This window comes from Stegostoma tigrinum, chromosome 18 (assembly GCF_030684315.1).
Source record: "Stegostoma tigrinum isolate sSteTig4 chromosome 18, sSteTig4.hap1, whole genome shotgun sequence".
In the NCBI taxonomy this organism is placed as follows: Eukaryota; Metazoa; Chordata; class Chondrichthyes; order Orectolobiformes; family Stegostomatidae; genus Stegostoma; species Stegostoma tigrinum.
Window position 1 is genome coordinate 45,906,592 of NC_081371.1, and position 17,291 is coordinate 45,923,882.

Here is a 17,291-nt window from a genome sequence, read left to right on the forward strand (position 1 = left end):
ATGGAGAATCATCTGTTCTTCAAAGTAATAGCACAGTGAGATCTTTTTAATCTAACTAAGAGGACACAAGATCCTAAGTTGAATACCTCATCTGCTGGACAGTGTTAAACTACCTTTAGAACTGCACAGGAATATTAGCTTAGAGAAGATCTCTGAGCTGGGACTTGAACGTACAACCTTCAAACTCAAGTGAGAGAGCTACCCACTGAGCCAGTGCAGTAATATCACATGCAATCCCTTCCATCCAAGATATAAAGTACCAACAGTTAAATTCCATCTGTTGCTGGAAAAGCTCAGCCGGTCTGGCAGCATCTGTGAAGGAAAAAAGAGTTAACGTTTCGGGTCCAGTGACGCTTCCTCAGAACCAGGGTCACCAAACCCGAAACATTAACTCTGTTTTTTTCCTTCACGGACGCTGCTAGATCTGCTGAGCTTTTCCAGTGACTTTGTTTTTGTTCCTGATTTACAGCATCTGCAGTTCTTTCAGTTTTTAAATTCCATCAGTACCTTGCTAACAGATGCTCCAAATCCATGACAAACATTGAAATTTTCAGGTCTACCAGCGCATGTCGAAATGCAGTCTTGCTGATCTGAAATGTGAAATAAAACTGCATAACTCAAGTCAGTTAAATTCCTTCTGAAATATTCAATGAAATTACGGTACAAGTCTATGGCCTGGTTAGTTTGCAATTGAAACGAGGCTATAGGAAATCAGCAGGGCAGCGGGATTTTTTTTTGATTGATTGGAGAGAGAATGGTGCTGTGGGATTAGTTTGGAATTGATATATGCATATGGGGAGAAAGTGGGGCAGTGGGACTAGTTTGGGATTGACACAGGGACATCAGGGAGAACAGAACAGTGGCATTATTTTAATAACTATTACAGGACAAGAGCAAGGACACCAGTGGGTTTAGTTTGGTATTAGAAAGAGAGTGGGCCCATGAGATTAGTTTAGGATGGATAGAGCATGCGGAGACAGTGGAGGGCTATATAGTTAATGTTCTTTGAATATTTCTCTCGTATTTCAGTTAAAAATTGCCAAATTTACACCAAAGGAGGAGTCTATTTATTCTATCATGCCCATGCTAACTCTGTGAATGAACTGTTTAATTAGTCCAAATAAAGTCAGAGTCCCATATCTTGGAGACAGGCCCTTCAGCCTAAACTGGTCCATGCCGACCAAAATGTCCATCCACGCTAACCCCACTTCCCTGCACTTGGCCCATATCCTTCTAAACCTTTCTTATTCCATGTATTGTCCTCATGCCTTTTCAATGTTGTTAATGTACCCACCTTAACCACTTCTGCTGGCAGCTCATTCCATATGCATACCAGCCTCTGTGTATAAAAAGAGTTCCTATTTGTTCTTTCCCCTCTTAGTTTAAGGTCATGCCCTCTAGTCCTTAATTCCCCAACCCTGGGAAAAAGACGGAGTGCATTCAGTCTATCCATGCCTCTCGTAATCTTATACACTATTTTTTAAGATCTCCCCCCCTCCTCAGTCTCCTATGATCTAAAGAAAAGAAGTCCTAGCTTGTCCAGCCCTCCTTATAACTCAGTCTCTTGAGTCCTGGTAACATCCTTGTAAATTTCTTCTGTACTCTTTCCACTCTAATAACATCCATATCCGCTGTTCTTTGCCCACAGAATTGGGAAAGGCTCCCCCTCAAACATTCCAATTCCCAATTCCCTTTGGAAAGTCATAATTGAATCTGCTTACACCACTCTTTCATGCCAGGTATTCAAATCACAATGGACTGTGTAAAATAAATCTCCCATCTGGTTCATTTGCCAATTAATTAAATACGTGTTCCCTGCTTACTGACCCTCCTGCCAGTGAAAATTTCTCATCCCTTTCTATTCCATATAAATCCCTAATTTCCCAAAGATCCTGTCAAATTTCCAGAATAGAATCTATTAATGTCCTCAGCAGTAAATTGCATGAAGGTGGAATCTGAATGGTGATCGTAATCTCTTCTGTTCCCTGCACAGTGCCATCTGGAGCTCATGTTTGACAATTAAAAGAGAGATAAAGTGGATAATACCCTCTGTAATGTGTTAGCTACTTACCAAACCATTGGTTTCTTTGTCATACTTGGCAAACTCATGGAGGATGGATACACAGGCTTCCTCCAGCTAGAAGAAATGGATAATAATCTTGAGTCAGTACAGTAGTCTGTCCTAACTCAGTCTGTCTGCTGGTTGTTACCCTCATCCATATCATCATTACTTCTAGAGTTCACTGTTCCAATGCATCTCTGGCTGCAGAACATTTTAGACTAGACTAGATTAGATTAGACTATCTACAGAGTTGAAACAGGCCCTTCAGCCCAACAAGTCCACACCGCCCCTTGAAGCATCCCACCCAGACCCATCCCCATATAACCCACACCCCTGAACACTACGGGCAATTTAGCATGGTCAATCCACCTAGCCTGCACATCTTTGGACTGTGGGAGGAAACCAGAGCACCCGGAGGAAACCCACGCAGACACAGGGAGAATGTGCAAACTCCACACAGACAGTCGCCTGAGGCTGGAATCGAACCTGGGCCCCCTGGCACTGTGAGGCTGTAGTGTTAACCACTGAGCCACCGTGCTGCCCAAATTTTGTGACCGTGTTAATGGTTCCCAAATTTTATGAAGTAATTTATGATATTGCCCTCTGCCACTGAATTCCTGATATCCAATCTCACAGAGTTGAGTGTGCATTTGTAAAAGCTACCTACAAATGCAAATCCACAGTGAAAGGCAGAACTGGACTCTGAAGTGAAGTGGACTGACAGAGAAAGTCTTCCTCCTCATGTGTCAAGCTCCAACACCACATAGCGCAGTGCCAACAAAACACTACTTCTAAAAATGGAACCAGGGAAAAAGGGAGTTGTGTTTTGTGGAGAGATTGAAGATAATGCAGAAAATAAGGTTAAAAGGAGATTTATTCGAGGTGTTCAAAACCAAGAAGAGTCTAGATGGAGTGGATAAAGAGACTGTGGACAAATGTGAAAGGATTAGAATCAGAGGGCACAGATTTAAAGTAATTGGAAAATGCAGCAATGGAGACAAGAGGAGAAACCACTTCACATAGTGTGTGGTTAGGATCTACCTGAGTGTTTGACAATGTTCTAAATGTTCACACAAGCTGATGAGTGCGCAGGCCCATTGACTTCTGATTCCTGAAGTCATTTCCGTACTTAGACCTTGGACATCCATGCAGTGGCCGCAAACAACAGAAGTACGGTAGTGTGTGTGTGGTGGAAACAGGATCAGCCAGATTTCTCAAGAGGGAATTGAATAAGCTTCTAAAGAGAAAACAATTGCTGGGCCATGAGAATCAGATCAGGCAAGTTGATCTTGCCAAAAGCTAGCTAGGACTTGATGGGCTAACTGGCCTCCTTCTTTCTGTGTTCTAAACATTCTAAGATGACTGTCACCATGAAGGACTGCATTGAGTATAGGAGTTGGGAGGTCATGTTGTGGCTATACAGGACATTGGTTAGGCTACTTTCAGAATACTGTATGTAATTCTGCTCTTACTGCTAATAGAAAAGAGGTTGTGAAACTTGAAAAGGTTCAGGAAAGATTTACAAGGATGTTGCCAGTGTTGGGAGGTTTGAGATATAGGGAGAGACTGAATAGGTACTTACCTTGGAGCGTTGGAGGCTGAGGAGTGACCTTACAGAGGTTTATAAAATCATGGGGGGCATTGATAAACTGAATAGACAGGGTCTTTTCCACAGGATAGGGGGATCCAAAACTGGAGAGCATAGGTTTAAGGTGAGAGGGGAAAGATTTAAAACGGACCTAAGCGGCATTTTTTTCATGCAGAGGGTGGTGCATGTATGGAATGAGCTGCCCAGAGGAAGCAGTGGAAGCTGGTACTATTACAACATTTAAAAGGTATCTGGATGTGTGTATGAATAGAAAGGGTATTGAGGGATATGGGCCAAATGCTGGCAAATGGGACTAGATTTATTTAGGATATCTGGTTGGCATGGATGAGTTGGACCAAAGGGCTGTTTCTGTGCTGTACATCTCTGTGACTCTAAGGGTGAGCTACTGTTCAGTGGGTACTGCCCTTGGCTCTGAGTCAAAAGGTTTGATTTGATTTATTATTACTGTCACATGTACCTAGGTAGAGTGAAAAGTTTTGTTTTGCATGCCTGTACAGGCAGATCATACATAGAACATAGAACAGGCCCTTTGGCCCTCGATGTTGCGCTGTCCTAAGAACTAATCTAAGCCCCTCCCCCTACACTATCCCATCATCATCCATATGCTTATCCAAGGACTGTTTAAATACCCCTAATGCGGCTGAGTTAACTACATTGGCAGGCAGGGCGTTCCACGCCTTTACCACTCTCTGAGTAAAGAACCTGCCTCTGACATCTGTCTTAAATCTATCACCCCTCATTTTGTAGCTATGCCCCCCATGCCCCCTTGTACAAGCTGAAGTCATTATCCTTGGAAAAAGACTACCCTATCTAATCTTCTGATCATCTTGTATGTCTCTATTAAATCCCCTCTTAGTCTCCTTCTCTCCAATGAGAACAGACCCAAGTCCCTCAGCCTTTCTTCATAGGGCCTGCGCTCCAGACCAGGCAACATCCTGGTAAATCTCCTCTGCACCTTTTCCAATGTTTCCACATCCTTCCTGTAATGGGACGACCAGAACTGCACGCAATATTCCAAGTGAGGCCGCACTAGCGTTTTGAACAGGGTACACTTCTGGCTGCCCCACTACAGGAAGGATATTAATAAATTGGAGAGGGCGCAGAAAAGATTTACTGGATATGTTGAGATTTTTTTCACTGGAGTGAAGGAGGTTGAGGATGACCTTTATAGAGGTTTATAACATCATGGGGAGGCATTGATAGGGTGAATAGTAAAGGTCTTTTCCTTTGGGTAGGGGAGTTCAAAACTAGAAGGCGTAATTCTGAAGTAAGAGGACAAAGATTGAAAAGGAACCTGTGAGGGTGGTTCGTATGTGGAATAAACTGCCAGAAGTAATGGTAGATGCAGCTATGGGTACAACACTTAACAGACATTTGGACATGTACACGAATAGGAAAGTTTAGAAAGATGTAGACCAAACAAAAGCAAATGGGACTACCATATTTTGGGAAACTTGGTCAGTATGGATAAGTTGGACTGCAGGGTCTGTTTCTGTGCTGTATGACTGTATGACTCAATAAAGAATAAGCATCTATGACAGTGCTAACCTTTTTGAACATCCAATCCCTCTATCATTGACGCTCAGTAACAGCAATGTGTACCATCTACAAGATACACAGCAGAAATTCATCAAAGATCCTTTGACAATGCCTTCCAAACCCACAACAACTTCCATACTGAAGGGCAAGGGTAGCAGACACATAGGAACACCACCACCTGCAAGTTCCCTGCCGAGCCACATACCATTCTGACTTGGAAATATACTGGCGTTCCTTCAGTGTTGCTGAATCAAAATCCTGGAATTCTCTCCCTCCCAGAATAATGAGTCTACTACAGGACATGGGCTGCAGCCGTTCAAGAATGCAGCTCATTGCTAACTTTCTCAAGGGCATACTGGGATGAACAATAAACATTGGCCCATCCAGCTATGTCCTCATCCAATAAGTTAATAAACTTTTAAAAAAAATTTCCAATGGGCCCAGGTGGAGATGAAGGGCAAACAGTGAGCAGGGGAACACTTAAAAATCCAAGTGTCCCAGCTCTTCAGTCAACACCTGTCTTATCTGCAGCAGGGTGTGGTGATCAAGCATTGGACTGTTTAGTCACTTCAGATACATGACTCCAAAGTGGAAGAAATTGACCCTTGGTCTTGAAGGGGCTGCCTAAGAAAAGCTTAAACATAGCCGGCTCAGTTCAATTTCTGATCAATGCTAACGTGCAGCATGTTGATACCAGGCAATTCAGACAGTGAATATTTTCCAGAAAGAACCACAGATCAGGAACAGTGCACCCACTCATCCTGAGGTCATGAAACCAACTTGATCATAATGAGCTTTCCTGTCAATCCAGCTCCACACCTCGCCATCTCGGATTCTCCAGCATCTGCAGCTCCCACCATCTCCTATCACAACTAGCTAATGCTCTGGTTGATACTTTTCAAAGCAAACCTATAAATTTCTGATATAACATAGTGTGGAGACGACGGAACCCAGCAGGCCAGGCAGCACCAGAGGAACAGGAAAGCCGCCACCCCGGGTTGGGACCCCTCCTCAGAAAATTTTGAATTTCTGATTTTCTGAAGAAGGGTCCCAAACTGAAACATCAACATTCCCGCTCCTCTGGCCCTGCCTGGCCTGCTGTGCTCCCCCAGCTCCACACCATGCCATATCAGAAAGTTCTAGTTGTGATCAGAGATAATGGGAACCACAGATGCTGGAGAATCTGAAAGGCAACATTTTCGACAATGCCATACTCCATCAGTCTTGATATAGCTCAAAGCTGTGGGATCGGTCTTGGACCCACAACACACAGCTTCTTCCCCGCTGTTATTAGACTTCTGATTAGACCTCTAAAATTACAAATCTAATGTTGATTTTGCTTTTTGTGTACCTTCTCTGCAGCCATAACATTGTATTAGAACAGGGCCAGGAATACAAAGTTCATTAGACTTTACTGTTCCACATCTCTTGCAGTAGAACATTTTGTGTCTCGGTTAATGTTTTCCAGATTTTATTAAATAATTTATGATTTTACCCTCTGCCAATGAATTCCTGCATTGAGTATGCATTTGTAACAGCTGCCTAGAACAGGGCCAGGAATACAATGTTATGGCTGCCAGAGAAGGTGCACAAAAAGCAAAATCAACATTAGATTTGTAATTTTTGAGGTCCAATCAGAAGTCTGCTAACAATGGGGAAGAAGCTGTGTGTTGTGGGTCCAAGACCGCTCCCACAGCTTTGAGCTATATCGAGACTGATGGAGTATGGCATTGTCGAAAATGTTGCCTTTCAAAGAGGATGCTAAATCAAGGTCCTGCCATCTTTTGAGGTGGATGTTAAAGAATGCATGGCAGTATTTTCTCGAAGGACAGGGGAATTCGCCCTCGTGAACTGGCCCAATATTTATCGTCAACCAACAACACTAAAGACATTATTCACTTTCTTAATGCTTTAGACATTGCTGCTTGTGGGAGCTTGCTGTGAACAAATTGGTTGGTACAATAAATAAAGGGGAACAAGATCGCTGACAAAGTGGTGGAGAGAATGGAATACCGATGCACCCAACTCAAATTTCAGACCCACAGCCTTGCATTGCCCTACAACAGCATCTGTTCCTCAGGGCAAATCTGGGTGGAATTCACTGATGCTGAACAAAACAACAAATATAAAGCAGCTTTAAATAATGTCTTGCGTCACAGCAGAGGATATAGCAGTTTCGCAGCTGTAAGTGATTATACATCAGATGAAAACACTGAGATGTGCAAACAGCTCACGCATAACTCACCTTGTCCTAGTATAATCTTCACAGATACTGTCTGGGTATAACCGAGAGACCGAAAAATTACATTTAAAAAAGTTCTGCCCTCATAGAATACATAAAGGAAGACAGGTCTGTATGAGAGATAGCAGGAACTGCAGATGCTGGAAAATCTGAGATAACAAGGCGTAGAGCTGGATGAAAACAGCAGGCCAAGCAGTATCGGGGAGCAGGCAGGCTGACGTTTTGGGCCGAGACCCTTCTTCAGAAGGCCTGAAACGTCAGCCTTCCTGCTCCTCTGATGCTGTTTGGCCTGCTGTGTTCATCCAGCTTTAGACCTCGTTATCTCAGGTCTGTATGAGACATTGTCAGCAATTCACCTCACCTGAATAAGTTTCTGGATTCTGACAAGCTGATCAGTTAGGAAGGAAGTGAGAGTTCCGTTTGTTCTCTGAAAATCCACACTTCAATATTCATTACTGGGCATCACTGGCAAGTCTGATATTTATTGTACCTCATTAGTTGTCCCTTGGGGTGTGCATCCTTCTTGAGTCACTGCAGTCCATGTTGTAAAGGTGCCTCCCCCAGTGCTGTTAGGGATGGTGTTCCAGGATACTAACCCAAGCTGTAATCTACAGGAATACGTACCAGGAGCTGGATGATGGTTTAGACCAAATAACACTGTATCAGCCCAAAATAGCCTCCTTCCATGCGATAAATCCCACCAAGTCTAGTCTGCATTGGTGCCGATAACTGCCAGAAATGTTTATTACAGCTGATCCAGGTGGAACCCCATGGAAGATCTCCTGATATCAGCCACGTTGTTGCAAACCAGGCTGCAGATTCCAAAGAAACTCATTTCCAATTTACAACAGTTGACAGATTGTGTGAGAGCCACAGGTTGGTGCTAGCTGTGCATTAGTTTCTCGCATTCTTTTTCACCTACCTTATCTTTAAATATCTTAATAATGTCTTCACTGGGATCAGCTACACCAGTTGATGCGTTGTGTTTATTTTTAGCCGTTGGTGACCTTGCTGAATCTTCATTTGGATCTGAAAGAGATTTATGATCATTCTGTTGGAGCCTGTGCTTTGAAATCGCAAGCAGCTTTACAATTCAAACACTTTGCTGCAGATGAATTGCAAGTTCTCATTCTACTCTGGACAGGTTTTACCCACCCATCACTCCCCCCCCCCCCGTCTCCCACTTTAAACTGAGCACCAAATCCCGTGCCAATGCTCAAGCTTTTTCCTGTGCCACTGTAATATTCCACAGGGCCGCTCTTTTGTTCCTAACCTCCCAGGGATCTGGCCCATCCCTGTCTCCTGGGAATCCTGCCAACCCCATTTGTGGATTGTTAAATCCCTGCTACATCACAGTCCTCTGTTAGCAAATTTCCAGAGATACTTTAAGTATATTCCTTATAGTCTGTGCATTGTGTGCATCCTTTTCCCAATACAAATTTCTTCCATTCATGTTGCAGTCCAAGTCTCCCTGAACCCTCATGGCCAAACTCCTGGTGTTACAGTAAAAGATTAGTGATGATGGGGAGGCAGTGGAAGAGTGGTAATGTCACTGGGATTGAAATCTAGAGGGCCAGCTTAAAATTCTAGGGCATGCCACTATAGCAGATAGTGAAATTTGAATTCAATGAAAAAACCTGGAATAGGAGCCTCATGGCCATTATGCAACCCTATCAATGTCTGGTTCACCAATGTCCTTTAGGGAAGGCAATCTTATATCCGTACCTGGCCTGCCTACATGTGACTCCAGGCCCACAGCAATGCGTTCGACTCTTCCTGCTTGGTAGCTTCACCAGGTTGACACTTCATTTTTAGGAATGCCTGGTGCATTCAGAGATAACACAGTGTGGAGCTGGAAGAATACAGCAGGCCAGGCAGCATCAGAGGAGCTTGAAAGTTGATGTTTTGGATGAAGAAGGGTCCTGACCTGAAACATCAACTTACCTCCTCCGCTGGTGCTGTTTGGCCTGCTGTGTTCCTCCACCTTGACACTGTGTTGTCTCTGACTCTGGCATCTGCAATTCTTGCTATCTTCGTGTTTGATTCTTGACTGTCTTCTGGGCGTTAGGGACGGGCAATAAATGCTGTCCTAGCCAACACTGCCCACATCCATGGATGAATGAAAAAAATTTCATTGAATGTTGAAGTGGGCTCGTAGGGCTGAATGGCCGGCTCCTCCTGCTTGTTTCTTATCCCAATCCATTGCTCATTCTTTTAGGAAGCACTAAAGATGGCAAGGGTACTCTGGCTGGGGGATTTCAATACCCACCACCAAGAGAAGCTCAGCGGCGGCGCTACTGATTGAGCTGGCCAGGTCCTAAAGCACATAGCTGCCAGACTGAGTCTGTGGGAGGTGGTGAGGGAGCCCACAAGAGGGAAAAACATAAACAAATAGTTGCTGGAAAAGCTCAACAGGTCTGGCAGTATCTGTGAATAAAAATCAGAGTTAATGTTTTGGGTCTGGTGCCCCTTCCTCAGAACTGAGGGTACCTAGGAAAATGTCGATTTATATGCAGAAGATAGGTGGGGGGAAGGGGTCAGGAGTAAACGATAAGTAGGGATGGAACCCGAAGAGAGAGAAGAACAGTCGGACAGATAAAGAATTGGATAACAATCCAGCTAGGAGAGTGAATAGCTGTTAATGGAGACTGTTAATGGCTAACAATAGATAGTGTGTTAGAGAAGACAATGTGATAGCAAAGCCTGGTGTGTGGGGGTTGGGGGCTAGGACAAGGCCCTAAAATTATTGTGCGGAGGTCTACAGGGACTCCAAGTGGAAAATGAGGTGTTGTTCTTCCAGCTTGCGCTGAACTTTGCTGGAACACTGCAGCAAGCCAGAGACAGAGAAGTTGGCCAGGGAACAGGGTGGTGTGTTAAAGTGGCCGGAAACTAGAAGTTCAGGGTCATTTTTTGCGATCAGAGGAGGCCACATTGTGAGCAGCAAATGCAGGAGGTTAGATTGTGGGAAGTACAGGTGAATTGTTGCTTTGCCTGGAAGGTATGTTTGGGTCCTTGGATTCTGGGAAAGGAGGAGGTAAATGGGCAGGTGTTGCACCTTCGCCGGTTACAGGGGAAGGTGCCGTAGGGCTGTGGGGGGTTGTTAGGGGTGAAGGAAGAATGGACCAGGGTGGCCCGAAGGCAGACCTTGCGGAAGGCAGACAAGAGAGGGGAGGAGAATATGTGCCAAGTGGTGGCAGAAATGGCAGCTGATGATCTGGATGTGGGCGGAAGTGTGGGACACAGTTTGGACCCAGTTGAGGCCCTTGTTGACAATGGTGCTGGCAACTCCTTGGTTGAAGAAGTAAGTTCTGTTGCCAAAGTTGGCCTCATTGGAACATACACGATGGAGACAGAGGAACTGGGAGAATGGAACGGAGTCTTTACAGGAAGCAGGGTGCGAGGATGTATTGGGAAAAACATACTTGACCTCATCCTGATCAATCTCCAGATCAATCAATCTCCACGACAGTATTTGTAACAATGACCACCACATAGTCCTTGTTGAGATGTCACATTCAATTTAACCTCCACTAATTGTGTGGCACTGTCAATGTGGTAAATGGGATAGATTTCAAACAGCAACTCAAGATTGAGCATTGATTGAAGCACTGTGAGCAATCAACAGCAGCAGAACTGTATGCCTGCACAATCTGTAACCTCATGGCCTGGTATATCTTCCATTCAATCATTATCAACAGGGGATCAACACTAGCTCAATGGAGAGTGCAGGAGGGCACGCAATGGAGAGTGCAGGAGGGCACCAGGCATTCCTAAAAATGAAGTGTCAACCTGGTGAAGCTACCAAATAGGACCACTTGCACGCCAAACAGGATAAAAAGCAAGTGACAGGCACAGCTATGCAATCCCACTCCCAAAAATCAGATCCAAGCTCTGCAGTCCTGCCACATCCGGTTGCTAATGGTGGTGGACAATTAAACAACTCACTGGAGGAGGTGTCTCCACAAATATCCCCATCCTCAATGATGGAGGAGCCCAGCGTATCAGTGCCAAAGATAAGGCTGAAGCATTTGCCACTATCTTCAGCCAGAAATGCTGAGTAGATGATCCAATTAGGCCTCCTCAGTCATCCGCAGCATCACAGATATCAGTCTTCAGCCCGTTGGATTCACTCCATGAGCCATCAAGAAACAGTTGGAGGAACTGGATACTGTAAAGGCTATGGACCCTGACAACATTCCAGCAATAGTACCGAAGACCTGTGCTTCAGAATTTGTTGCTCCCCTAGCCAAGTTCTGCCAGTACAGTAACAACACTGTCATCTACATGACAATGTGGAAAATTGCCCCAGATATGACCTGTACAGAAAAAGCAGGACAAATCCAACCTGGCCAAATACCGCCCCATCAATCTACTCTCAATCATCAGTAAAGTAATGGAAGATATAATCAACAGTGCTATCAAGCAGCACCTGCTCAGTGATGCCCAGTTTGGGTTCCACCAGGGCCACTCAGCTCCTGACTTCATTACAGCCTTGGTTCAAACATGGACAAGAGAGCTGAATTCCAGAAATGAGGTGAGAGTGATAGATCTTGGCATCAGGGCCATATTTGTACATGTGTGGCATCAAGAAGCCCTAGCAAAACTGGAATCGATGGGTATCGGGGGCAAACTACCCAGTGCTTGGTGTCAAACCTGGCAGAGAGGAAGATGGTCGTGGTTATTGGAGGCCAATCATCTCAGCTCCAGGACATCTCTGCAGGAGGTCCTCAGGGTAGTGCCCCAGGCCCAACCATCTTCAGCTGCTTCATCAATGACTTTCCTTCCATCATAAGGTTAGATGTGGGGATATTCAGTGATGATTGCTCAACATTCAACACTACTCAGAACTCCCTCTATATTGAAGCAGTCCTTGTTCAATTGCAACAACATCTGGGCAATATAATAAAATGTGAGGCTGGATGAACACAGCAGGCCAAGCAGCATCTCAGGAGCACAAAAGCTGACGTTTCGGGCCTAGACCCTTCATCAGAGAGGGGGATGGGGGGAGGGAACTGGAATAAATAGGGAGAGAGGGGGAGGCGGTGCAATGGGAGAGAGATTCCCTGAGGTTGGTCCGGAGGGAGGAGGGTAACTTCTTCAGGTTAGGCATCCCTGGAAGAGGCTTCGCAGTGAGGTTAAAATAGTATCAGAGATAATGGGAACTGCAGATGCTGGAGATTCCAAGATAATAAAATGTGAGGCTGGATGAACACAGCAGGCCAAGCAGCATCTCAGGAGCACAAAAGCTGACGTTTCGGGCCTAGACCCTTGTGCTCCTGAGATGCTGCTTGGCCTGCTGTGTTCATCCAGCCTCACATTTTATTATCTTGGAATTCTCCAGCATCTGCAGTTCCCATTAACATCTGGGCAATATCCAGGTTTGGACTGACAAGTGGCAAGTAACATTCACATCACACATATGCCGGGCAATGATCATCTCTGACAAGAGACAATCAAACCTCCACCCCATGACATTCAATGGTGTTACCATCACTGAATCCCCCACTATCAACATTCTTGGAGTTACTTTTGACCAGAAGCTCAGCTGAATTGCCCATTCAATAGGCACCACATTCACAAACATCCAATCCTCCACCACCAATACTCAGCAGCAGCAGCAGTGTGTACTATCTACAAAGATGCGCTGGAGGAATTCACCAAACATACTTAGACAGCAGCTTCTGAGATAAGAAAGAGTACAGGGAGGAGATAGAGAGCTTAATGGCATGGTGTAAAGACAACTATCTCTCTCTTTATGTCAGTAAAACAAAGAAGTTGTTCATTGGCTTCAGAAAGTGGAGTTGAGGACATTCCCCTGTCAGTACCAATGGTTCTGAGATGGAGGTGGTTAAGGGGTAAACATAACCTTTACTTGGAATACTGCGTCCAGTTCTGGGCGCCCTATTATAGGAAAGATGTGGATGCTTTGGAGAGGGTTCAGAGGAGGTTTACCAGGATGCTGCCTGGACTGGAGGGCTTATCTTATGAAGAGAGGTTGACTGAGCTCGGTCTCTTTTCATTGGAGAAAAGGAGGAGGAGAGGGGACCTAATTGAGGTATACAAGATAATGAGAGGCATAGATAGAGTTGATAGCCAGAGACTATTTCCCAGGGCAGAAATGACTAGCACGAGGGGTCATAGTTTTAAGCTGGTTGGTGGAAAGTATAGAGGGGATGTCAGAGGCAGGTTCTTCACGCAGAGAGTTGTGAGAGCATGGAATGCGTTGCCAGCAGCAGTTGTGGAAGCAAGGTCATTGGGGTCATTTAAGAGACTGCTGGACATGTATATGGTCACAGAAATTTGAGGGTGCTTACATGAGGATCAATGGTCGGCACAACATTGTGGGCTGAAGGGCCTGTTCTGTGCTGTACTGTTCTATGTTCTATGTTCTATGTTCTATGTTCTATAACCAATAATCTATCCTGGTTCATCCACATCTATGCTGCAGTCAAAAAAGCCTCTCCTTCATCAGAAGGCTCAGGAAATTCAGCATGTCCGCAATGACTCTTAACAATTTTTATCGAAGCACCATATAAAGCATACTATCTGGATGCATTACAGCTTGCTATAGCAACTGTTCTGCCCAAATAGCAAGAAATTACAGTGAGTTGTGAATACAGCCCAGTCCATCACATAAACCAGTCTGTCTCGGGAAAGCAGCCAACATAATCAAAGACACACCCTCCTGCAACCCTGGTTTTTCACTTTTCCACTGTCTTCCATCAGGCAGAAGATAAAAAGTTTGCAAACACGTACCAACTGGCTCGAGAACAGTTTCTTCCTTGCTGTTATCAGACTTATGAAAAGACCTTTCATATATTAGAGTTGATATTTCTCCGCACCTTCTCTGTTGCTCTAACATTATATTCTGCATTCTGTTCTATTACCCTGCTATACTTATGAAAAGTATGCTTTGTCTGGTTAGCACACGGAGCACTACTTTTCACTGTATCTAAGACCATTAGACAATAATAAACCAAATCAAATCAAATCAAAACCCACAACCACTTCCATATACAAGGACAATGGGAATAGATACATGGAAGCACCATCACCTGCAAGTTCCCCTCCATGCCATTCACCATCCTGACTTGGAAATATGTCACTGTTCCGTCGCTATCACTGGGTCAATTTCCTGGAATTCTCTCCCTAATGGCATTGTGGATCAACCTACAGCACATGGATTGCAACTGTTTAGGAAGGCAGCTCACCATCACCTTCTCAAGGGCAACTAGGGATGGGCAACAAATTCTGGCCAGCCAGCGACGCCACGTCTCAAGTGAATAAAAAAGTTTGTATTATGCAGTTATCTCCTCCCCACTACACATTGCTGCCAATCCTAATCCTGATCTAAAATTGTCACTTCAGCACATTGTAACCCTAATACCATTCTGACCTCAACTGTTAATTTTTCCTTCCATGAAATTTTGTCCTTGACAATTACAGGTAGTGAGTTTGCACATTCCATTTTATCGCCTTTTTAAAAATTTGTTTATGAGATGTGAGTGTCTGCAGCTGTCTTTTCCCTTCCTTCATTGACCCTGACCCCTTATAAACTGCTGCGGTCCTTTTGGGGCACCCACTGTGCTGTCAGGAAGGGAATTCTGAGATTCTGACCCAGTGACTGGGCCAATGCTTGGTAACCATTTCTGAAGTGCAAAGCCAGCAACTACAAAGGATGACTTGTAACATCATCCAAATGAATGTTGCTCCTCACCAAAAGCATGTAGATGGGGGCCGGATGAAACTTTCAAGATTGTGATTGATGGGGATCGATAACAAGGAGCATGGGTCAAAGCGGGAAGTTTGCGAAAGAAATTGGGATACATTGAGAACCATAATCTCATTGCAGAACAGAACAGGTTCAAGGTGCTGAATGGCCTCGTCCTGTTAGTGTCACACATATCACAGTTTGCATCAAATTATTTTTATCTCCTTCCTTCCAGTTCAATGCTGAGATTGTCTACTCATTATGTCGAAGACTTTGTCCACTACCATGCATCTCACTTAGTTTCAATATCACAAAAATATCCACACAACTGTCCTATCCCAGTCTCAACGGATATGAAGATATTGTTTGTCTCTTATGTGGTATTCATATATGAATAGGATAAGACTATTCAGCCTCTCAAACATGTCCTGCCATTCAATTAGATTATGAATGATCTCTATCTTAACTCCATTTATTTGCCCAAGTTTCAGAATCATTAATACTTGGCCTTGATCCCAAATCCCTGCTCTCCATCATTACTGTGCTTGTAGCCACCTGAAGTTTGCTAACTGGAATTCTCTTCTTGCATAGCCACTCTGTTCCATTCATAGGATGTGGGCATCACTGGGAAGGCTGGCATTTGTTGTTCTTCTGTAACTGTCCTTGAGCTGAGCGACTTGCTAAATTACATCAGAGGGCAGTAACGAGTCAACCACGTTGCTGTGGATCCGGAGTCACATGTAGGGCAAACCAGGTAAGGACAGCAGATTTCCCTAAAGGGCATTAGTAAATGGCAATTGATGATAGCTTCATCATGCTACTACAGACACAAATTTTCAATTGTTAATTGTGTTTAAATTCCTTCAGCTGCCATTTTGGGGTTTGAGCTCATGTCCCCAGAGCATTAGATTGGGCCTCTCAATTACTAATCCCAGTAACATTACCACTAATGTTCCCTCTAAGCCACAGGGCTGCACATGTGCACAGGTATTCTGAGGGTCTTTGCCTGGCAACGGGTGTTGCCAACACCATTCCTGGCATTGACTTCCAGTGCCAGAAGTTGCTCCCACGCACGGACCACGGAGGTCTGCCTGAAGAAAAAGGATCAGTGGCAACGCTGACTACCGGCCCACCACCATTACTCCCAACCTAATTACACTTCTGTCCTTCCAAAAACCCCCTCAAAAAGCTGCCTCTCGAATCACAATTCTGTGCTTTTGCCCCTCCTAACATTACTTCTTTTAGTGATGTACCCTGAACTATGAATTTGTTCAGATGTTTTGGCATCGCTGTCCATATTGTCGCCAAATATGGTTTGAGCTGTTGAACAACTATATCAGCAGAGTTTGCTACACCCCAAGATATGGCGGCAGAGTGATGATAGAACTGGGTTAGTAATACAGAGGCACTAAGCTGGTATTCTTGGGGGATGGGTTACATCTCACCATGAATTACGTTAACAAAATCGCAGATTGAACGTTAATCATTGTCATTTTAACCATAAAAGTACAATTTTTGTAAAAACCCATCTCATTCACTAATGTTCCTTAAGGAAGGAAATCTGCCAGTCCTACCTAGTCTGGGAGTACCTATGCTGGCCGTGCCAGTGAAACCCACATTCCCACGAAAGAATAAAACAGCCAGGCTGTTTCAGGGATAGCAAGAAATGCAGATGCTGGAGGCAGAGATAGCACAGTGTGGAGCTGGAGGAATACAGCAGGCCAGGCAGCATCAGAGGGGCAGGAAAGTTGACGTTTTGGGTCAGCGTTATGAACTCATTGTATGAAAGCAAGGTAGGGGCAGAAACCCTCAGCATACTTAGGAATCATTTGCTATGTACTTGCAGTGCATTAGCCCTGATGGAGATGAATGACGAGTGGAAGGAGTGGTTAAACTGGACAGTTCTTTCCCAGCACAAACATGATGGCTTGAATGATCTCCTTTTGTGCAGTAACTTTTTAAGATTTTAAATTACCTGTTCTACAGATTGTGCTGTGATTCGTCGTTTCATGATGAATTGTTTGTTGGGAATTTACTCCAATGTCATGTAAAAGCTGTTCAGTTGGGATTTCCAATTTTCTCTCCTTACTAACCCTGCATAGTGAAAAGAAAAGCAGCATTGTTAAAA

At 44.4% G+C, this 17,291-nt stretch overlaps 1 protein-coding gene across 3 annotated transcripts in view; it reads right to left on the reverse strand.

Annotated features, from left to right (window-relative positions):
• LOC125460992 (uncharacterized) overlaps positions 1-17,291 on the reverse strand; it is a 96,631-nt gene that overhangs the window by 28,244 nt on the left and 51,096 nt on the right. For all 3 annotated transcript variants that reach the window (XM_048549246.2, XM_048549247.2, XM_048549248.2), the window contains 4 exons: positions 17,139-17,257; positions 8,375-8,481; positions 2,072-2,137; positions 508-590 (listed from right to left, as the gene is read on the reverse strand). In XM_048549246.2, coding sequence (XP_048405203.2) covers positions 508-590; positions 2,072-2,137; positions 8,375-8,481; positions 17,139-17,257 — 375 coding nt within the window. The remainder of the gene's footprint in view (positions 1-507; positions 591-2,071; positions 2,138-8,374; positions 8,482-17,138; positions 17,258-17,291) is intronic.